Here is a 23501-nt window from a genome sequence, read left to right as displayed (position 1 = left end):
AACCGGAGAGGAAGAGCCGAGACGCAGTAAGACACTGCACGGGATCCGAGCACCAAACACCGACACCTCATCCGCCCGTCAGTCCGCACATCTCCGCGTCAAGGAGCCGGCTGAGCAGTGCGCGCCGCAGCCCTGCAGCCCCGCAGCCCCGCAGCATGGACACTGCGCTGAAGAACAGGCACTAAAATGTGAGATTTTCTCAGGAAATCAGAAGGGGGGGGGGGGGGGGGGGGGATGGAGAGAGAGCACGGATCCGTGTGTTTGTGTGTGTGTGTGTGTGAGAGAGAGAGAGAGAGAGAGAGAGAAAGTGGCTCTCTCCTGTATCTCCTGCGGATGATCTCAATTGTTTGCTCCGCAGTCTGAAAATGAAGAAGTTCAACATCAGGAAGGTGCTGGACGGCTTGAAAGAGGCGTCCTCCTCCACCCCGTCTGTCCAAGTGGGGCCACAGGAAAACCATCTGATCCAGGAGACCCTCCAGTCCGAGCATTTCCAGCTCTGCAAGGTGGGTGAGACGGTGCCACACAGCTGACTTTTGTTTCCATCACTCAGTGTGCTGCACACGGAGGGTGGAGGTCAGCTCCACAGAAAGAAATGAAATGATGTGAAGTGTGAGGAGCAGCGCTGAAGCGGTTTGTGCTTCAGGCATGGTACGTAGTATCCCTCCCCACAATGCGCATACTGTACTACCAGAGAGCTCTGATAATAAACACGACACAAGTTTCCAGCTGGCTTTATGTTCCTGAAGTGTCGTTTCACCTGGATTGTTCAACATTTAGTTGTATTATGTGGCTCTGGTTGAGTCTCATTGAAATACCAGCGTTTAATGTGCGCTTGGCATGAGCTGTCATACGGAGGGGCTGGGCCAAACTGATCCCCTCTTGCATAATATGCTGGGTTTGGATTAGCAAAACGGTGGTTTCTGGTGTGTGTGTGTGTGTGGGGGGGGGAGTGTGGGTGTGTGTGTTTCCCGTTAATGTGATCTTTTCTGTCTGTCTGAGTCTGTCCTCACATCCTCTCCTGCTGCCACCTCATTGCCCTCTCCATCCACTCCTCCTCTCTCTTTCACACACCTTCTACACTTTCTCTCCTGCAGTCTGCCTCACACACACACACACACACACACACACACCACTTTCCCCCCCACATCATTGATCTATTAGGGACTGATGGCGCCTGAAGAGAATGGGGGCCTGTTTGGGGAAAAAACAAAAAGCTGTGCCCTTCTCTGTCTGAAGTGGCCGCACAAATTGATGTGCGTTTTACATGTTGAGCATCTTAACCCCGCATTATTTTTGAATTGGGATTTTTCCAAGTGTGCCATAATGATTTGGCATCGCCTTTCTCACTGACATCTGTGATGGTCTGCGTGCTGCTCCCCCACCCCTCTTTGTTTTTAAGGTTGTTTTTTCTTTTTCCATTTTAAAATTGCTAACAGCTGTCCCCAATATTTGATTTTAATATTGTTCTGAAATATAAACCTGTGTATTTCTTTTTTTGAATATTGGATTAGTTGTTGAAAATGCAAGCTTTAGGTCTGCTGCAGCTGCCACGGTCCATTGCTCTTTGTCCTGGTTTCATGGCAGCAGAGATTCCGTGCCTCTGGAGGTGAACATAATGGATGTTGCTGTTGGCTTCATTATAGACACCAACAGCTAACTGCACAGTGGTATGAGGTTCCAGACGTAGAAGTTTGGAGCAGACTCATTTTTTAAAAACTGTAATCAAGTATTAAGTTATAGTCTCAGAAGTCATAGCTGGAGCACTCTAACATTAATCAAGAGCCAAGTCAACACAACTGAAGCTTTAGGGAATATTATGGATCAGTGTCGAGGAAGCTCCGCAGAGAGATTGCAGATTTGATTGCTGCTGCAGCCTAAATATGTCTTTCACCAGCCAGGCAGCTGATTGAAGTCTCTTTGAAGAAGACTCCTGCCTCCCTCCTGCACCTTCACAGTCTGTCTGGACAGGAACTCGCTGTAATGTTTCTTTGAGAGGAAGGCAGGTGTCTCTGCTGCACTGAGTGCTTCTTATGTAACGTGCTTTAGCCTTCTGCCACTAAATAAACAAATCCAACAGCCCACCACTGGGTGACTGATGCTGTAAAGCTACAGCTGTACGGGTGGTGGACTTAAAAACAGAAGCACCTTATGATTTAACGCACTCCTATAGCAGGCCCAGAAAGAAATAATAACCAAATCCTTCTCGGTGAAATGTTGACTGTATATTCCATGTCCAGACTTCTGTGTAATCACGACTTCATGTGGGAGGCAGTGAGAGAAGCAAAACAAGATAAAAAGAGAGAAATGAGAGCAAAGAAATCTGAAAATAGATTCATTATTATAAAAAGATCCTAAATAGTGAAGCCTAATATCAGCCTGTCATGAAGAACAGGGTAACCATGCATGGAAAGAGCTTTTTATTCCCTCTTTCTGCAACATTTCAGGGTTTACATTTTTGTTTCATAACATGTCCCCATCCATCTGGGCCATTTGTTTACCCAAATGAGTGTGTGTGACATCCTCTGACAAAGCAACATCCTCCCGCTGTGAAATGCAGATTGATATTCTGTCTAACATATTTTCTTTTTTCAAATTGTGGCCCATCTCCCAGACTGTCCGTCATGGCTTCCCTTATCAGCCCTCGTCCATGGCTTTTGACCCCGTGCAGAAGATACTGGCCATTGGCACCCAGAGTGGAGCTCTCAGATTGTATCCTTTCGGTTGCCATAGAGCTTTTATAAGCCGCTCCTGTGAGTAGCAGCATCCCTTGGAGGCAGCAGCAGGTAAGTGAACAGATGCCTGAGCTGTCATAGTGAGATACTGATGTAAGCTGGTTCGGTTTCAGTGTATTTGTTGGGCGTGCTGAAGAGTTTTCCGTTGGATTCATTGGTTGACAGTCCCCTGGAGCTCTGCAAGTGCTTGTGAGCTTCCCCACTGAGAAAAAAATGTTATCCTAAAGTCCAAGACCCAGATGTTGTTGAATCGGACACTTAGACCACAGAGAATAATTATCTCCTGAATGCGACTTTTTAGCAGCTTTTTTCCTGATATTGTCACCCTGTTGCACACTTGAATTTAAATTCGTAACCTGACAGTTTGAATGAGCCACATTTAGACAGATACTGTATGTGGCTGAGGTATTTTGCATCGGCTTTCTTGGAATATGAGGACGTTTACATAAGCAGGGACAACAGCTTGCGATGAAACGGCACCGCGGGGAGCCGTATAGCTTCAGAGAACGCCCGCGAGCTCGCCTGTGTCAGGCTACTTTTACAGGTCCTCCATGTGTTCTCCTGCCTGTCCGACAACCTTTGCCAGCTCATTACGGTGTGATGAAGAGCCGTCCGCCTGGCTGTCCCTCGTTCCCACCTGCTGGCTGCTATGGCTGTGACTCAGCCTTGTTCACCTGTGTTAGAAAGGTGAGGGTGATGAGCAAAAAAACCCATAGAGCCATTTTTACAGGATTTAGAAAAAGGCAGAGCTGAGTAGCCATGGTGCCTGTTTTGCAGCATGTTTTCTTGTGCTGCAGAAGGATGTCTTACACAGACAGAAGATGTCTGACATGTCAAAGACAAAGATTTCCGGATTCTTTTAGATTTTTATTTTTTCCCCCCCCCCTCGTCCAAAGCACAGCAGACTGTACCGGTGGTACACACGTGTTAGTAGGTATGAGATGAAATCCCTCCTCTGGTTGGAGCACCATGTCAGTGCTCATGCAGGGACTGGTGAATAAGGTTAATGGAGTTTATGTGGCTTGTACGTTACCCCTTTGAGCTCTGGACTGGTCAAACTCTAACTGGAAGGAAAAGCTGGAGGCTACTCGTAGCATTAAAGAAGCCCACAACCAAACAACTTACAGCTCATGAAATGATGTTGTCAGATGTTTCCTGCTGGATGTGGCAGGTCACTTTGCAATTGAATGAACAGAGGAATCTCTCTCTTGTGTTTGAATGATGTGGATCAGATAGTCTTATCAGTCAGGGAGGGTGAGCTGGGAGTCATCCATTTATTCTTTGGTGCTGCTGCTCTCCCCATGTCATTTGCTGTTTAGTCAGCCCTGATTCTTTATCTGATGACAATGACCAGTATGACGCAGATAAAGGAGGCATAATAATATTTTCGTAATTCATAGTTTTTGTGTTGCTGTGCTGCAGATCATGAGCTTGTGCATGATGGTTTTTTTTGTTTGTTTGTTTTTGTTTTTTTTGTCTCAGCCGCTCTCAAGTCATCCTGAGAGTCCTGTGCTGATGCACATCTGTCCTGATGGTCATTATTTTTGCGGTTAGTGGCAAGTCAGAGCTGTTGGTGGTCTTGCTTGTTTGGGGGTATGTGTGGGTTTTTTTTTTCCCTAGCTGGCGTGCCAGGACATTTGGCTGCGTCCCTCTTCCATGGAGGATTACAGGAAGTGGCAGATCAAGGGTCTCAGCCTGGCAGTCTGGCAGAGGAGGCACAATTACAGCATGAACAGGAGGTGCCTGTGGATGTGCACATGTATACAAGTGAATGTGTGTGCTGGTGTCTGTGTGCGATGTGAATCCTGTGAAGAGATGCCTGATCCCTCCGGCCAGAGAGCCAATCATTTCTGTGATCCCCTCAAAACTGTCCTGTGTTTGATGCTCACCACTGACCATGCTGATGACTCCACTGTCCAGCTAGGAAGGTGACAATGTCCCTTTGGTGTTGTCTGGAGTGGAGAACGAGGGGAAAGCTGCAAGAGCACAGGCTGAAAGACAAGGGACAGCAGAGACGGGGAATAGATAGGAAAGAGCCAGAGAGGCAGGCTATCCCCCGCTTTAAGATCTAATGGCCAAGAATAGAATCTGTATTGATCTGTGTGTGGTAATGCACTGAAACAGATATGCCCAAGTGTGAGCGCACACACACACACACACACGGTGCTGCAAGTTGTTTTCTCCATATTCTCTCTACAGTAAAAAGAAGTTGCGAGCTTTTAGAAAAACAGGTTTTGCTGTGCCAGCAGCCCCGACATATTCGCTGTCTGCTGGATTAGCGGTGTAATTTATAAAAATACGCAGACATGCAGCGTTCCAAAACGTTTCAGTCTTCAGACCAAGTGTTTGTGGTAAAGAGGTTGAAGAACCTAATTCATTGTCCTTTCTTTGCACTGCTGCAACTTGACTCTCTTGGCTTTACAGTTTAACCATCGCACAACAACAACACATGATGTTAACATCAGCTGCAGAGGAGCGGTATCATAAAACTCAGACGACAGATAAATTACACAGCAATTAGCTAAGTCCATTTCCCAATCATGTTGTACATCATCAGATGATGCTGCAAACGGAGATCCATTAGTCTCCAATGAAAACTTTCAACCACATTACAATCAGAAATAACCAATAAGTTGCTGCTTAAAGCACACAAGTATAATATGGCTGTCTTTTTTTTTTTTTTTTTTTTTTTTTTTTTTTGTGTGTGAGAGCACTGTGTAACTGACATGACACTGGAGGTGTTATTAACAGGTTTTGGCACCTAATCATTTTCAAACCAAATAGTGGGCATTCATATGTGTGTGTATTTCCTTCAGCAGCTGTGTATGTAACGGTGTGGTGGCCACGAGAGATAGCAGCACTATAACTCAGAGACTCCCTGCAAGCCAACAAGACGCAGATCAATAGATCAAATTGTCACTCTGTGCTCTGCCTGATTATCTCATCGGCAGGCACAGGACACCATAAGACACACACACACACACATACACATACGGAGTTATTAAATCGGGATGGACATTTGTATGTTGAATAGCAAACATGTTTTTGCGTTTTCTGTTATCTACACTCACACACAGACAAGAATTTGATGGCAGATGACTTAGCTAAAGTTGGTATATGTGCACACACGAGTACTGTATGTGTACCGACATACACGGGCTGGCAAATGTTTGCAGATGGAAGTGGACACTGGTGCAAACCTGTTTGCAGAGTCAAGTTCAACTACACACTTCTGCACACAGACACAAAGGTATTGCAGTGGCCTTGTGCAGCTTTTCATAGCACACAATGTGACATACCTTCATCATTAATCTTCCTTTGATTCATTTAGTAACTGTGCTCCCTCTCAAAGTCCAAAGTTGAAGGAAAAGCTTACTGAGCCAAACTGCCTTGCTGGAGTGTTGAGACAGGAATTGTAGCTCAGCAGTGGATGTTGGAGTTTCATTAGTGTGTAACATATAAATGAAAGTGGTCAAGTGTAGCTTAAAATCTCCAGAGAGCTTCAGTGAGTGTTGTGCATGCATATTTCTCTTTGCAAACAAACCGTGATGGGAATTAAATAGTAGTTCAGTGAACTTCCTGATGAAAGCTAGTGATGTAAGATGTAGGACTATTGTATTGGTTACAGAGTACATCACACTGTATACTGTTTACGTGTCAGTGATGATGGTAATACGTTGTGATTTTAATTAGCGACAACAGGCTTCTTTTTTGTGCCTTTTCGGCGTCTTCAATGAGGAATAGTATTTGTGTCCTGCTATCTTTCCACGGAGTGTGTTCAGCTTACAGATCATTTTTTCTTATTTCAGTTACTTCTGTTTCCTTTGCTACATCTTTATCCTGTTGTTCTCTCCCTGATTGGGGCTGCCAGTTGCGAGCCCCACCTCTTCTATATGGCATCCAGCCTGGGGTTGTGTGTTTGTGTGCACCTTTTGTTATGCAATGTGCCAAGACGAGGTCGACTGAGACAGCAACAGTCTCATCAAAGAAATGAAGCTGCTGTTGTTACTGCTTTGTCATATACTGCATTTTCCATCTGTGGCTGATTTTAAACATGCACATATGTGAATTTAATCTAATCTAAAAGTTACCACAAGTAACTTGTATTTTTGTGTCAATGCTCCTTTAATGACATTCAGGAAAATTCACTCCTGTTGCAGTCAGTAGTTAGCAGTGACAGATTAACTAACAGAAGGATTTCTTGGAAAATGGTGAGGAATAACTGTGGGACAGGGACTGTGGAGGAGAAAAGAGAATAATGAAATAATCTGATTCCACCTGATTTGGAGGGTTTGTGTTGTTGGTGCACGTAAAGAGTCAAACTTTTGCTGCTGTTGATATTATAAAGAATGGCTAAAACTGGAGTCTGTGGTGAGGCCACCGCAGAGCTGCCGAGATGTGACTCTCATGTCAGTTCAGTGCACGTCAACTTCACACCATTAGCGGAACAAAGGATGTGTGCGTGACTGTGAATGTTTGTGCGCATGTACCTGTGCACTGTACTGAAATACCCTTAATCAAAGACCCCTTGTGTACCAGGTTTCATCTTTTAGGCTCTCCAAAAGCACTCAGCATCCTCCGGTCTATTGGATCTTAGAAATGGAAAACAAATTTTGCTGCATCAGGACCAAAACAATGTAGCTGCTGCTTCTCCCCGTCCAATATCCTGATAGAGTGTCCCTCTTAAGTCCTTTAGCCTTGAGAAACACCAAATGGGATCAGAATTTCAGATGATTAAAGTTATGCTGCCATGTTGCTCTTCAATAATTTAGTGTACATTTAACTCCAGCTTTTACCTCTCTTGCTCTCTGTCACTTATCTCTGCTGGCTCCTGTCTTCAGAAATGATAGTCCTGCATGTGTGTCGTCTGCATCTCCAAGTGAGAGATTATTACTTTGAAGGCAAGTTATGTTTTACCAATTCACTAATGGAAAATGCACATACACAAGAAATTCATCCGAGCAGAAACACATTCATCCTCTCTTTGGCCGGTGAGCCATCATAATTCAGGAAGCACCATCGTATTATTGTTCACTTGAAAGCAAAGTTATTGAATGACAAGAAATCTTGATGACCTGGAGAAAGGTTAACAGCAAGGGCTGCTGCTGCTGCTGCTGCTGCTGCCGCCGCCGAATACTGAATAGGTGTCGTCTGGATCTGCGCCTTTTTGGCACGATCCTCAAGGTTTTGCTTCTTTTTTTTTTTAATAAGGCTCTTTTAACCAAAGATACAGATTTAATAAAGTTTGACGAAGCTCAAAAGATCTCATGTTTAACAATCATTCCGCTCCTTCATTTTGCTGTATTTCCCGTCAGCCTATAGTCCCAAATAATAGAAAGCTAGCTGTGGAGCCTGTGTGGGATACACAGCAGCGATGCCTGAGAGGTCACCAACCTGTGCACTAATTATTCCCAGCAGACGGCAGGCAACGCTTGAGTGGCTCATCGTAAATACACAGTGTCATGTGGGCTGGAGAGAATAAATGGGTTCAGATTTGCACACATACACTCCGAGGGCGTAACTGCTGCACTGGTTGATGGTTGACTGTGGACGGGTGAAGCTACAGTGTTTTGATCAGGCAAATTATGTTGTGTTTGCTGCGTCTGCATTGCTTGTCATAATGTTTTGAAGCCCTAATTAGATGGCATTAATTGTAAAGTAAACACAAAATAAGGAAAATTACATTCATACTTGACATGAGACGTGACGAGGGACGCTGTGATTCTGTGGGCATCGTTTTACAGACGTGTAATCCTTTCAGTTGGACGTTGCTGAACGCTGGGATGCTTTGAATAGTGGTAATTAACTTGGCGGTGGAAGTGAGGAAGCTGCTTGTGACAGCTGATGGTGAACACAAGAAACTTAAGCTGTGAGCGTTGGACAAACTTAGCAGCGTTTCCATGGTGACACAATGGGAAATGTCTCAAGAGAGATGTTCACAATCAATTCCTCCTTCTTCATTTAAAAGCTTTCCACATTGCTACAATTCTGAGCTTATTTTCAAAGATTTCTCAGATTATTTCTGTTCGTAATAATTACATTGTTCTCAGAGAAAGAAAACGTCTCATGCTTGGCCTGCTGTAGTTCATTCAGGCTGAAGTGTCACTCGGTGGAAGAAGAAATTACTTACCTTTTGTACCTATTGCTACATATGGCAGACAATGCAACACTCATTAGTTTGTATTCCTGCCACTCTTTCAATGCGAAACGGATAGCTCTGATGAGTACAGCGTTATGAAAACGAACACAGGAGAACAATGGCCCATGAAAATAACACCCAATTTGTAATAAACCTGAATTGTTCTTTTACTATTTAGAAATGGTGGCAGTGCTGATAATGGATGATGAGAGGTTTGAGCTCCATCATAACCATCCTGGGTGCAGCATTCTTGGAAACAGACTCGCTGCACTTCTCAGCCTTGAAGAGAGCGACAACCAGGGACACACAATGCTGTCAGCCTGATGTGATTTATGACAGGGTTTCCTTCAAACAACTGCTTTTTCAGCATTGCTGGGGCCACATGTAAGGACCAAGTTCCTACTCTATCGATTTGCACTTATATTAATTATGGTCAATATACTCCTCGACTGTAACGCCGCTCTCGTGACCAAAGCGTCTGACCGCTGTCCAGTCCCCACACCACAGAGGTCCTTCATCACCAAGAGTCAAGTTTCCAAAGTAAATGGCTCCGTGCACTCTATTGGATTTTTCTGTTTTCGTTGCACATTCTGTTTGATTCAGGAGTTATGGATGTGTGCACAACATCTGGTAACACTATACTGTCTATTGATTACAAGTTGTGGTTCATTTGTATGTTGAGGCTCCCCTAAAGATTAAATGGTCATGCTTCCTGGCAATTGTGTTGATTGTGTTGCATACACGTATGTCTTGCCTGATAAATATAATTTCATCCCACATGCTGTAAATCTAGCGTCTCATTAAATGTCTGCATCATGTGACAGAGAAGTAGCTGTGTGGGATCAGTTTAAAGACAAAGTCTTTCCGTTTCTTTCAGTTCGCACAGTGTTTGCTCTGGATAGTCGGGAGGAGATCGGGTCTGTCAGCGAAACCTCCACAGGTCTGAAGCTGTCCATGTTTTTTACTGCTGAGGCAAAGAATACAAAGTGCTACGTAGAAAATGTCACGACTGAATAACTTTCAGTTTATTCTCAAGGTGACCTGACTGAATTAAAAGCTTTAAAGATAAGATTCCTTAAAGTGCCTGTATGAATATAACATTGGAATCAATTCCTCGATGACACTGGGTTGTTTAGCTCGACATTGTTGATGAGGTGTGGAAGTGTGGCAGCGTTGGCACTGTCCCCGTGGTGCTTGTAAGATGACTGGCTTACAGAACGCTGTGAACCGCAAAGATTTTGTCGTCTTGCTTTTCTCCCTGCCCTTCAGGTGGCCTCCAGGTCTCCATAGGGCTACATTACTGGAATAAATTCTTCCTCTAGGTTTTATTTTTTCACTTACCTCATCTCCTGTGGTAGAGCCTGCTGCCCCCCCCCCCCCCAACCTCTTTTCTATAATTTGCGATTTGTGAGGGACATAATTGTTTAGTTCTTTTATGATTGCAACATTTTTCTAATGGGATTTATGTTTTGTTTTGTGCTCTCTGTCCCCCCACTGATTCGCTGCAGCTCATTATTTTTGTTTAGCTACTGTAGGTAATCTTCCACTTTGTCTCAGGGGCCTCCGCTCCCTCCCAATTTTAATATTTCATATGCTTTCTTATCATTTGTTCACCCTTCCTCTTGCAAGGTCCATAACCAAACACACAGAGGCTTATGTGGCTAGAAGTTATGTGTATCTAACGTTGCACTGAAGTATAATTAATTAGCAAACATTCTTTCTCTTTCTTATCTCCCATGAAACATGCGGGTCACAATATGAAGCACACACAATGAAGAAAACTGTGTTTTGGTTTTGGTTTCACACATTTATGCAGCAAGGCATGCCAGCATCTAATCAGACCATCTACACCATACATGTGCTTATGCAATAATTATTAGGATAGTCTATCATGATGATGTATTTTCTGGCACAGTGTGTACAAAGAACCAAACGTGGTCAGGCTGGTTGAAGCTTTTTCTGCTCCCCATAGTAGGCACTGCAAGGATAAAAGTTCTGTCGTGGCTTCAGGTCCGTTCAAGAGCAAAGAAACCCTAAATCCTTTTGAAATCCCAATTACAGGTGAATCATGGATTACTGCCATGTCATTTAATCATCCTCTGTACCCGAGAGTGACATCACCTGGCACTGAAAGCAAGCCACTGGTTTAAGTCCTCCTCTGTGCCTCTGTTGGCCTCGGCTGTAAGAGGTGAAACGCTGCGCTTATAGTTTTAATCCTCAGTCATCACGTCTGTGTAAATAAATAGCATTGTCAGCAAAGACATGGAGACATTTCTTAAAAATAGACAGCAGCATGCAAGTCCTAACCACTGTACTCAGGGCCTCATGTATTTTTCCTCTCTGTTTTAATTAATTAATTTAAGAAATTAACAACCAATTGTTTCTGGCCAACCAGTGTGTAACCCTCATTATCAGTCTACAGTAATACAGTTCATACTTCATGCTGCCTGATATTGTGTCAGTCAGGTAAACATTTGCATACCAGTAGAAGATTGCACTGTTGCATTTTCTAAATTGCGGTGTGTTAGTAGTGACACAGATGTGCGGAGACAGAGACGGTTCCGATTAGAAAGGTGTGCAGGTGACAAAGCGTGAGCAGCTAATGGCCATGGGCTGTGTAAATGGTTGGTTATGACCTTACTAATATCTAGACACTCAGTCTCTGTCTGTCGCGCACACACACAGGAGTCGAACAGACAGAGAGGTTCCCAAGGTACCAGACCTTGAGGAATTGCCTGTCACTGTGTTTGTGTGTCTGCTGAGATGTGGGTGTGTGCGTGTGCCAAGGCTGCTTCAGACAGAGACAGAGCTGTATGAGATTCCAGCTGCATACATACAGTAGCTATGTCCTAACCTGAGCTTCTATATTTATGTGCAATCGCCTCAGCAAGGCCTGAACATCCAGCAAAATGTGCATCCAAGTGGACCATCTGTTATGGCAGATACAAACGAGTCCATTGTTCCATTGCTCTAGAGCATAACTCCTAGACAGTATTATACAATTTGGGTCTGCCTGTTCTATTTCATGCTTTTTTACCTTCTCTGCTAAAGGCTAATTTCTACATACTCAACTAAACCAACTCCAGCTGGAGAATATTAGTGTCGGCTGTAGCTAACAAGCCTAAACTGCCAGTGAGGCCATGTGGGTAATGTTGCTTATAGGCATATTAAGGAATGCACACTATAGCTGGATATTTCACTTGCTACTGTTTAAACTGCACGAAATCCCCTCAAGGAAGGAGAAAGAACGCCCATCTTGAAGTGCATCCTCCTAGTTATGCATTTATTGTAAAACAGTATTAAAATGTGAGCTCAACAATGATGACGCTATCTGGCACAGTTGTTCATTCAACCCATGACTGTGCTTTTCTGACAGAAGGAAAGAACTCTGAAACAGCCTTTTACAAGTAATCCAAATTTGCCCTTCAGCTTATCCTTGCCTACGACGCATATTTAAAAAGTAACCAATGCTGGAAAATGAAGGTCGTAGTTCTGTGCTGGGCTGCCCAGTCCAAACATGGCTTCATAGCAGAGTGTTAATCTGACAGTTTTCTTTTGGGATAATTCCTGTATATATTTCCTGTTTGGCTTTTATGAATGCGGAGGAGGAGATAATGTTAGTTGTTCTTAAAATGTGTTACTGCTGCCCTCTAATGATCAAAAATCTGTTACCGCAGAGTCTTCAAGTTGATCGAATTGCACGTACAAGAAGGATTTCTCAAAAAGAACATGATGTGTACGAGGCACCTTTGCCGCAGTGCTTTTTGTGTGTGCTGAGCTGAATCAACCACTAATCTGTGCGTATTGACTGGCAGCCCATCACAGACCTGCAATGCTCTTGACAGGACAGTGACATCACAAATGTTGGAAAATTCATTTAGTTCAGAGCTCTGTGACCTAGACCTGACTTTTTCCAAACGAAATAGAGTTCATATTTTCAGATCAACTTCAGCTACTCTGCCTGGGAATGGCGCAGCCTTTGCCTGCCAATACGAGCGATGCAAAACTTGACGTCTTGCCCTCCTCCACGCTGCTGGTAGCTGCGATGATATTTATCCCGCTGTTGCTTCTCTGTAGGCTGCCCTTCAATATGCCATCATGCTGAGCACCTGTAGGGAAGACACACGTGTCGCATGACGTGATGACTCAGGCCTTTACGCCCCCCACAGCTCTCAGCCTGTTGACCGATATTTTGGGCTTATATTGAAGTGCGTTTGAGGCTGTTTATGTTCAGCTTTGTGTTTCTGAGTGTGGAAGAGGGAGTGTTTGTGCTTTTCTGTCAGAGTGGGTGAAATGTGGATTATGCTGCTGGAATAGTGTGGGAGGGAGAAAAGGATTGAGACAGACATCTGAAGACTTTGGTGATATAATGAGAGTTACACTTATGTTTGTCCATAGACAGAGCACTACAGTAAATTGTGTCTGTCTGCTTTAGCATCATCCCGAGTGGGAGTCGGCCGACTCAGCAGGAGGAAGTTATGGTTTCTTTTTTTGTATTTTGTTTTTCCACCAGAGATTTTTTTCGAATAGCATCAACATGGTGCAAAGCTGTAAAGATACAAATACCTAAAAGTGCTGCAGACGTGCCCTTGGTTTGTCATTCAGTGCAGCAAACTCAGGCCTGGATCCCTGCAGCTACTGAAGACTGAAGGAAAAGCAACAGGAAGAGTGGAGGGGTGAAATCACTGCAGTCTGACAAACTTGTGTCTACTGTATGTTTAGAAAAGTGAAGAGGAGGAAAACGTACTGTAGGAGTGTCTGAGCGATGGCATGGAGCCAGACTGGTCACAGCCACTCAGCTCTGTGAGTCACAGCCCTGATGTTGTGTGGGTGGAGCTTGCAGAGATTTCAAGGGCAAAAATTGGCTCCTGACCTAGGTAACCAGACCGCTGTCCAAACAGAAGCCACCACATGTTGCTTTTCTGCCCCCTGTATTAGCTGGAAGAGATGTCAGACCGCTGGGAGACGCCCACCATCTCTCACCCAGTGCACAGAGCACTGCAGATCCCCTGCGTCTCCACCAAACCGTCGACAGAGCATCGTTTCTTTGTGCATTTTTCCTCTTTGATTCATACCAAGGACAGTGTGCGAAGGGAAGGACAACCTTGCAGCTTGTGCATCACCGCCTTCATTTCAGCGATGAAGCAGCTAATTTGTTTGATAAGCCAGAAGGCCTCGCCATCTCCCTGACACCGGCGGGAGTGAATGATGAACAGGCAGTGCGAGAGGTCTCAGCTAGCCATGCCACTAGGCCCCCATCAAGCCTCGATTGGGGCCCATTGGCCTGATTTCTCTTCCTATCTGGTGCTTGGCAATGCTTTTGCTTTCACATTAGATGCAGGTGTCGTTGACTGCTGCGAACATGATGAAGTAGGACAATAGTGAGCACATTAACCCGACTGCCACCGCTACAGACCTAACAATATTCGCATCCAGGGAGATAACACGTGCTGTTAACCCTTTTTCTGACTTGTAAGCCCCAGACAACGAAATGAGGGCTGTGTTTAGGGCAATTCAGTACAGTGTGCGATTAACTGTAATAGTGTTTTTGTATAGTCAGACACTAAAATTGCATAGTGGGAGTCATTTCGCTTTGCATCTTGCTCTCTATAGGCAACGTACCGATCAGCAGCTGGCACTGGTGCTCAATACTAGAAACTGTTGTTGCAGTGCCAGGCATTTTTATTGGCTAAGGCCGCTCTAGCAGACTGTGTTCTGCATCTGCACGTGTCCCTTTTGGGAAGTGTCTGTGTGTTAAGTGTGTGTTGTGTATATGAGGAAGCACTCGTGCTCAATCGTCAACGTGTGCGTATTTGTGTCTGTAAGCCTCTGTCAGCGTATGTATGTGAGTGTCTGTTTTCATTTGTGTCTTGTTTGCTATCAGTGATTTGGACATTAATGTGATGTGACATTTGGGGCCTCAAACACACACCCTGAATAATTTTTGAATCAAACCTGTGGGGCTCAGATTCCCAGAGGTCCCTCTGTGAATGCTTCCATGGCTGTTCAACACTGCAAAATTAATGTGACGCTTTGCTAAGGCAAGAAAGCAAAATTAATAATAAATATGAATATAAGATGTGTATAGAAAACATATCACATTTCACTAGATTACCAATCGACATTTCCTGGTCTACGTTTGGAGAAATATCTTCCTGTTAGTTATGTATTGATTCTGATGCTGAAAAAATTTTTTTCCTAATAGTTTATAACCATCACTGCACACTAATAGGCTGAGACAACTCTATTATCTTAACTGTAAAGAGCTGGCAGAAAAATATGTATTGCAGCTTTAATTAATCCAGGCTAATATAGTTTTATCCAGTACACAGTATGATCCTCCAATCCTTATCTAACTTTGTTCTTTGATTGTAGAGGGCAAATAGATTAGTTGAACTTGGAAGTTGTAATCTTGTTGTAATAACTGTGTGCTCCCATTTCGAAACGCAGTATGACTGGAAAGTGGGAGTAGTGCCCCCCCCCCCCCCCCCCCCCCCCCCACACACACACACACACACACACACACACACATACAATTTGTGGTCACGGCTTAAAGCCATCGCAAGTTTAACTGCAGCTTGGAAAGACATAACATCTCATCTAGAAGCATTAACTGTGTGATACACTCTGCAAAGAATGAGATTATGAAACACAGCAGAAAACTCAACAAATTACCTTTGTTCATAAAGTCTCAAACTGCTTCAGTATTTTCAAATGCAGTTGCCTCAAAATTTATCTGAACTAAATATGATAGACAAATATGGCCTCGACCCATTTCTCTGCAGTGGTGGAAACTTTTTTGGGCTGCAGCTGTTCATATTCAGATTTTGGTGCATTTTGTGAGATGTTTGTACTTTCCGGTAGCTTTTTATTGTGCTCAATTGTTTTCAGTATTTTGTCCACCTTGTCTGATGTGCCTACAGATATGGTACAAAAGTGTTCAAAGAGTTGTTGCATCACAGAGAAACTATGAACTTGGAAATTCACCTGATAAATCCATTTGCCTTGACTCATTCCTCTGCTCTGTCTGAGATGGAGATATAAAACCTTGTAAATCTCTTTTGCTCTGCTGGAGAATTTTGGAATTGATAATATTTGCAAGGAGAGTACAAAACTGACAGATGATGAAAAGAAATCTGTACACACACACGTGCACACACTCACGCAGTCATAATCTACTTTCCTGTTTCAAAGACACACTTTATTGAAGTCATGCGTCCCTACTGTCTTGGACAAACGGCTCATACAGCCTTTTAGTTACAGTGTCTGCGTGCACGCTTGGATTTCTTGAATATCAGCTGTCACGGTCGGGTTGCGTAGCAGACATCCTGGAAGAGCGATTGAATGAAAGGGAGGAGGAAATGACAGAGAGATCAGACAGAGAGGTGATAGAGATAAAAATGACAGAGATGGAATGAGTGAGAGGCAGAGAGGCGACAGAGGGGATTAGTAGCAGAGCGAGGAAGGCACTCTTTCTTCTTTGTGCTCTCACTCCTTTGCATTTTCCTTTCTCCCACAAACACACTATAGGCACTTGGCCTGACACGCTGCAGTGAAACAAAATACATCCCTGCCCGTTTCTGCGCTGCATGACACATGCCTATAAGCGCACACGTACACACACTCACAAACCAGGACAATCCTCTTGACTTATGTAATGCCTTTGTTGCACTATGCACTCACTCTGTCCCCCTCCCCCTCAAGGCCAGTATATGGTGTGTGATATGATTATGAGTGTCTGTCTCGTCTCCATGTTCTCTCTCCTCCATCTTAACCTGTCTGTTATAATCTCTGGCTCTACAGAAAAAAGGTATCACATGACAAACAGGCGCTGTGGTATTTGTGTGTGTCATGCCCAGATGGACATGTGAGTCATCAAAGTACTGTTGTTTAATTGAGTGCATGGTGTGTTTGTCTGTGTGATTGTGTGCTCCTTTTCTTAATCCTGTCATTCAGATGGAATATTTTCCTTGTATCCACTGCATCACTCCCATTAATCCGCAGTCACTGATCTTCTCTGCTCGCCTGCTGTACTGTGCTGTGTTCATCATCATCGATGATTTCTGCGATGACAGCACAGCAGGCTGATATTTTTGACTTGTATTTGCAACATCTGAGGTAAATAGGCAATGTTTCAATCCTGCCTCAACAAATGAAATGATGTGTTTTAGTCACTGTAGAGGTCTGAGGGCTTTAAAATGCCTGTAATGTGATCTCACCCAGCCTCGTCCAGTAACCCATCCATACTTCTCATGGTCAATGCCAGGGCTTAATTCCATTCACTAAAAGTATATTGATCAGCTGGTGTTGCTTTAAAAATGATTTCTATAAAATCTGGTATAGATATTCATCCTCTGAGGTGGTTTTGTAATGATTTTGGTGAACCATTCACCATTAGTTCTAGAAAGGTGAGGTAAAAATCAAATTTTTCTCTCATTTTTCTCTCGTGCAGTTGGAGCTTTCAGTCTGTACACTTGTAAATGTTGCATTGCATGGTAATGTCTTTTTGCACAATGCAATCAACAATTGCGAGGGCATTGATGGAATACAGCTACACAGACAGGCTGAGTATCATTTGAGCTTCATGCTCCACTTGGAAGAGAGTGTTTTGATGTTAATGTCCCCATTACACAGATCTCACCATCACAACGGATTTGACCAGACATGCCCAGTATTTCTGTGGCTTTAACAATAGTAAATAGTTTGTATGATGTTTAATGGATTGCTTGAAATCTTTTGTGCGTTGCTCTCCGTGTATTTCTGGGTTGCTGTTTTTATGTCTGTATTTTTTTCTTGCACTTTCCTGAAGTGTCTTTCTGAAAGCTGTACGTGGGTAAACACTTGAGCAGGGCAGATGGCCACAAACTCAGGGAACCTTGAATCTCTGTCCTCCAGTTGAAGGACATCTTTCCTCCTGACTGTGCCACCCTGATGCCCTCAGTGTACATGCCCATGTCAAAGATCAGGGTGAGGGGAAAATGCAGATGCCTCACAAAGTGCAACACAGCAGCTGTCCAGTTTTTGTTTTGGCTGCTACTCTTCAGTTCAGTGCTGGAGTTACTTGGCCTTCTGCTTTGCATTAATCAGAGAGCAAAGGGCAGCACTCTGATTCATATTTTATATGCTTCATGACACTTTTGGCAAAATGCCCCTCACCAGGAGGCCATTGGCAAAAAAAGCAGACAGAGTTCATGCCAGCAGGGAGTGATGTATAGATAACCCTAACCCATCAGCCGTAATAAAGCTATGGCCAAGTCATCACAGTGTCAGGGTGATGTGACATTTCTTCTTTTATTGAATGAAGAAATCAGTAACCCTGTATGACTCTCTGATCTCTGCTCCGTTCATCTGACCATGCGTGTTGGAGTAACGTATAAGGCAAAATTCTGAGTATTTCTGGCCTGACAATGCTGGAGCAATGGGGTTTATTTATTTATTTATTTATTTTGGTCCACACTCCATTTCACACTCACCACTTTCTGAGGTGTGTGTATGCAGTCAGTCAGGTATTACTGGACGGTTGGCAATACACTGACTCCTGCTGCGCTGGCAGCTCACAGGTACCTGTCCTTGAAAGCAGAACTTGTTTCTGTGCTGGTTGGCACAGTGGAATATATTAGAGGCCAGCAGTGGCTAATCTCCTGTGGTCCTACCTTTGAAAAGATTTTTGTTTGATATCAGTGCCAGAATGTGCTTGTATGCGTGTGCATTTGTATTTCTCGCACACACACACACACACACTGAGATTGTGTTGGGGAAATGGTGAGGATACATCCAGGAACAGTCAGTTGTGTTGGTTTTTGGCTTTTTTTAAACGGAATGATTATTACATTTTCTGGTGATCCAACTAACGACACCTGCCAATGTACAGTATAATACAGCAGATTACAGTCGAGTACAGTACCTGGCACCGCTTTAATTAGATTAACAGAAATGTGTGAGAAGAAAGCTCCTCAGCTGGGATGCATTTCTTCGCCTTTGGAGCTTGTATTGAAACAAAGACGCATAATCTCACAGTGTGAATATGTTAAAGGTTAATTTGGCATTAAGTTACATTTTAATAAAACATTTTCCTCCCCACCACTTTGAGAGGTTTTACAGAAAGCAGCTTCCATTTGCTGCATTGATTCCTCATGGACAGAAGGTGTCATTTCCTTGTTTTTCCGGTCTCCTCTGTCTCTATATAGTCAAACCATGCTTCTTCTTGAATTATTTGCCCCCTTGTCATTTTAAATGTCCTCTTGGGTTTTGGGCTTAAAATGATTGGTCTTTTCTTTCCCTTTTTTCTCCTCCCTCAGCTGTACTGTGTGTCTCACTCGATAGTTAACTTCTCACTTCCGTAAGGCTGACATTGATCGGAACCGGGTGAAGGATGAGAGGATGAGAGGATGAGAGCTCTCCAGTCAGAGAAAACTATTCGCTTTATATGATGTTACAGACATATAAATGCCTCATTTTAAGCATGGGGTATTAAAATGGTCACAGTGGCCTGATATTTAGGAAAGTTGTGTACCTCCTCCTCTCCTTTAGACATCGTATTGTTTAGACTGCCAAAGACTTCAGTGGGTTAATGTGTATAATGAGGCAGAGCAATGTTGTCGCAATTACAAGTATCTCTTTAGAGCCCTGGCAGTGATATGGCTCATATTTCATTTCTATCATCGGTCTGACTTGCTGAATATGATATTTATACATATATGTATTTATATAATACATTACTTGTAATGCAAATGGATGTCTTCTACATTTAGTTTTAAGAATCACACAGTACATAATGTTTTCATTGATAGTAAGGAGGTATTTGAAACCGTACAGTGGCATACAGAGCAGAGAATAAAAAGTTCATTTCATTATTCAGGATTTTGTGTGTAATAAGCCAATTCAACCATATCGGCTGAGTCATAAAATGCTATAATATGTAAGCATGATGTTAACAATAAACAGATAAACACAGAGGATTTATAATTCCCACAATGCAGTGTTCAAATGTTCTGTTTAAACATTTGTCTGGAGCTCTTGTATTTTTTTATTTTTATTTTTATTTTTTTTAACTAAATTCTCTTTTATGATATTTGATGGATGAGCATTGGAAACCTGGGAATGAGGAAGAGGAAGCAAGCGAAGTGAGGAAGGTGTGATTTAATCTGAGATCAGCAGGCAAACATGCAGCTCCATAGGGGACACGTTGAACCGACTCACCCTCATTTGCTGCATGAGAGATGATACCTGTTACGGTTTCCAGCACAGTACCAATATATCTATCTATTTCTTTTTGCATTGTCAACTTGTCAAGGTCTTCCTTCTCCAGCCTGAATGTCACTGACAGACACACAACAGTTGCAGCTTTCCACAGAGTAACCAGAGTCCCTGAGGACAGACTTCTAGATGAACTTCTAGAGAAGTTCCATCACTGATTGTAGTGTAATGTTGGTGGCTTTCCAGAGGAACATTTTCTGAACGAACTGTTTTAAATATGAGTTCCCGTCACGCCCATCCATCCGCTCTGATCTCCTTATTCTGTGGACATCACCTGACTGACCTCGCTGTCTGTTATCATTTCTGCAAAAGACCAAACTGGTCTGCTCCCAAACAAAAGTTTGATATAGCTGAACAGTTACACGTGACTATGAGTCATAATGAGTTGTTTGCACCAATGACTAATGCTGCATTTTTATATATATATGTGTGTGTGTTGTATGTATAACACTGCGGGGAGTGCTGGTGTATTAGCATCAGACAAAGACAATGTCCTTGTACTCATCCACAGGCCAGAACTCATGTTTAATACATTATCTCTTTGTACCCCACTGATTATCTGCGCTATGTGAGGTGTGCAGGCAGCAACACAGAGGAAAGTGCAGACTCCACTCAGCCAAATCCAAACAGATCATTTACTTTAATTTGGCATTAAATTGCACTCCAAGACTTGTTTCCCCCAGTAAACAGATACATTGCCTTTTTGTAAATGGATACAATCTTTATCCCTGTTTTCAGATTCAGTTCTGGATGGGCCATGATGACATTAAAGTCACTTTTCAAGCACAAACTACAGCCTCCTGTCACTTGCAGAGATGTTTTTGTGCCTCCATGTTGTGTTTAGCAGGATCGCCTTTTGGAACATAATCCTTTAACGGGCTTGGCATCGCTATCACAACAACAGACCGTATGATTTCTGTTAAGCCACTGTCTGTCACACAGTTTGACGGCTGCAGTGACATAGGTAAAGAAAAAAGAAGAAGAAAAAAAAAAAAATATATATATATCCAAGATTCAGGGAACAGAAATGTCCAGGTCTGTCATCCAAACCAAATGTTCTCTCGTTTCTCTTTTCCATTGACACGGTATCTCTCCCTCTTTTGAGAGTTCATTCCTCTTTCCCTCACTTTCAATTTCACCTCTTCCCCTCGTTTTTTTCCAGACATCTAATTTTTGCTTCGATGCTACACACGCTTCTGCAGGAGGTTTTGGCCACAAGCTGTTCTGCTGACTCCACATTTGTTCCCCTATAGTTTCACCCCTTAACCCCCCCCCCACTGTCCTTATATCTCATCCTCGCTCCTTCTTTTCTCCCGCCCCTCCTTTGCTATTTCTCGCTGTCATTCTACTGAATTTCCAAACCTTTTCCTTCTCTTCCAATCAACTCCTTGTCCTTCCGTCTCATCTCTTTTCAGATATTTGCCGCGGAGTGTCCTGCTAAAATTAAATGATGTTGTGGCTTATTACCACCCTGCTAGTGGGGAAGAGCTGGCCATGCTCCAGGACCAAACAATCCACATTATCCCTACAGCACAGGGAGATTACAATTTTCCTGTGCCTACCTCACTGGTGCTGCCTCTGACCCAGACTAATTCAAAAACAATGATTCTTAATAGACTTGTGATTCTTGTACAACCGGCCAGATAGTCTTGTGTGTCTCAGCATTGTTCTTCACTGTATCATAGTTCTGTGTCATGTATTTACATGAGTTTCTGATTATATTTGCATCCAATATTGTTCATTAAAATCACACATCTTAAATTCTACAACACTGCTGACTTATGTTGTGGCACTTTTTGGTTTTTTCCTACTGACAAGGTCCCAAAACACGACCAGTTGTTTACAGGAAACATTGAACTGTGAACCAGCCGTTGTTGAGTGTTCGGGACTGTGGGGATATAATAGACACATATTTGTGCCTGTATGTGTGTGTGTGTTGAAATACTTTCCAAGGTGTGTGTGTGTGTGTGTGTAAACTGAGGCAGCGACAAATACTCAGAGGCCCCATCGCAGTTTAATTGTTTGCCTGCATAATAAATCAAATGTGTCAAGGGAGATTATTTATACAAGGACTGTGTTAAACAAATGAATCACCAATTTGCTTAACTCTGTGCCTTTCCTCATTCTGTGCACCATCACTATGTGGTGTCTGCAGGATTTTTTGTGTGTTGTTCTTGTTTGTTGTTGTTTTAGTTTTAGTAAGGATGCATGAATGTACTCATGTGGCCCCCATTTTTTTTTCGTCCTCCGTGTATCATTGATGTATTTGGTGCTCTGACACAAGGAGAGGAAAAACAAAGGGTTCCTTTAGAGCTACGATGTGTACATTTGTAAAGCTCAGAGGGTAGAGCTGGTTAAACCTGCAGTGTGTACCAGCACCTTTGTGGGATGCTAGTCACTCTTTCTTACTGTTGCTAAGCGACAGCTGAAACTGATTTAAGGTACAGTTTTGTGTTGAAGTTGAGATGTTTTTAAATTGCACTGACCGTTGTGCTGCACGGTTTAAAAAGAAAAAAAGAAAAAAAGAAGCATAAGTCACAACCTGCCCCTCCAAAACCAAGAAAACCATGTCAGCAGTGTCCACAGAGGTCCCTGGTGGACAAACAGGATCTGCCTTAATCCCCACACTGCCGTAAAGACACAGTTCGAGGCAGCATTTCTTCGAGCAACGGGTTCAACTGTAGGCTCTGTTGCAAAACCTGTGAGGTTGCATGGAGGCTGGAATGATGATTCCATGACGTCAGAAGCACTTAGACCATAATTCTCCCATTAAACTGTGTGCATATTGAACCCTGTTATTGACAATACACAAATAAATAAATAAATAAATAAAGGTCAAATCCAATGTGCCAAGTCAGGTTGGGTGACAAAACGCTGACTTGAGAAAGGGAAAGTGCCTGATAATAGCTGAGTGCCGGCCCCAGTGCAGGGTTGGATTGTGGCCTGCAGGGATGGAGATGTAGCTCCATCAGCAGCCTTTAAATGTGATGCAAACAGCCTCAGGCAGCGTGGTGTGTGTGTGTTTTGGCGGGGGGGGGCATTGGTGACATGGTAGCATTCAGGCAAGTTGAGGTCAACGGTGGCTGCAGGATTATGAATGATTTGCAGGACATCACCTCCGAACAGGGGCGGAGTAACAAACGTGTGCTGTGATTTCTTTCACTTCTTCTAATGCTATTTTTACAAAATGAAAAATTCCATCAGCTCTGTCTTGTGTCTGGGACAGCACGGAACAGACTGTGTCCCGTGCCCCCCCCCTCCCTGGCAGGGTGATGTATAAGCGACTGGCTTTGACGTCACTACAGGCTTAACGTCACAGCAGCCCAGTCCTCCCAGGCTGGTGCTTTCTCTCAGTGCCTCTCCCTTCTTCTGTC

General features: G+C 43.4%; 1 protein-coding gene across 2 annotated transcripts in view; it reads left to right on the top strand.

Moving 5' to 3' along the window:
* The first annotated feature begins 365 nt into the window (after positions 1-365).
* stxbp5a (syntaxin binding protein 5a (tomosyn)) overlaps positions 366-23501 on the top strand; it is a 73313-nt gene continuing 50177 nt past the window's right edge. For both annotated transcript variants that reach the window (XM_029496167.1, XM_029496166.1), the window contains exons 1-2: positions 366-503; positions 2612-2709. In XM_029496167.1, the coding sequence (XP_029352027.1) occupies positions 366-503; positions 2612-2709 (236 nt within the window). The remainder of the gene's footprint in view (positions 504-2611; positions 2710-23501) is intronic.

This window comes from Echeneis naucrates, chromosome 24, assembly GCF_900963305.1.
Source record: "Echeneis naucrates chromosome 24, fEcheNa1.1, whole genome shotgun sequence".
In the NCBI taxonomy this organism is placed as follows: domain Eukaryota; kingdom Metazoa; phylum Chordata; class Actinopteri; order Carangiformes; family Echeneidae; genus Echeneis; species Echeneis naucrates.
This window is presented reverse-complemented; position numbering and strand designations above follow the sequence as displayed.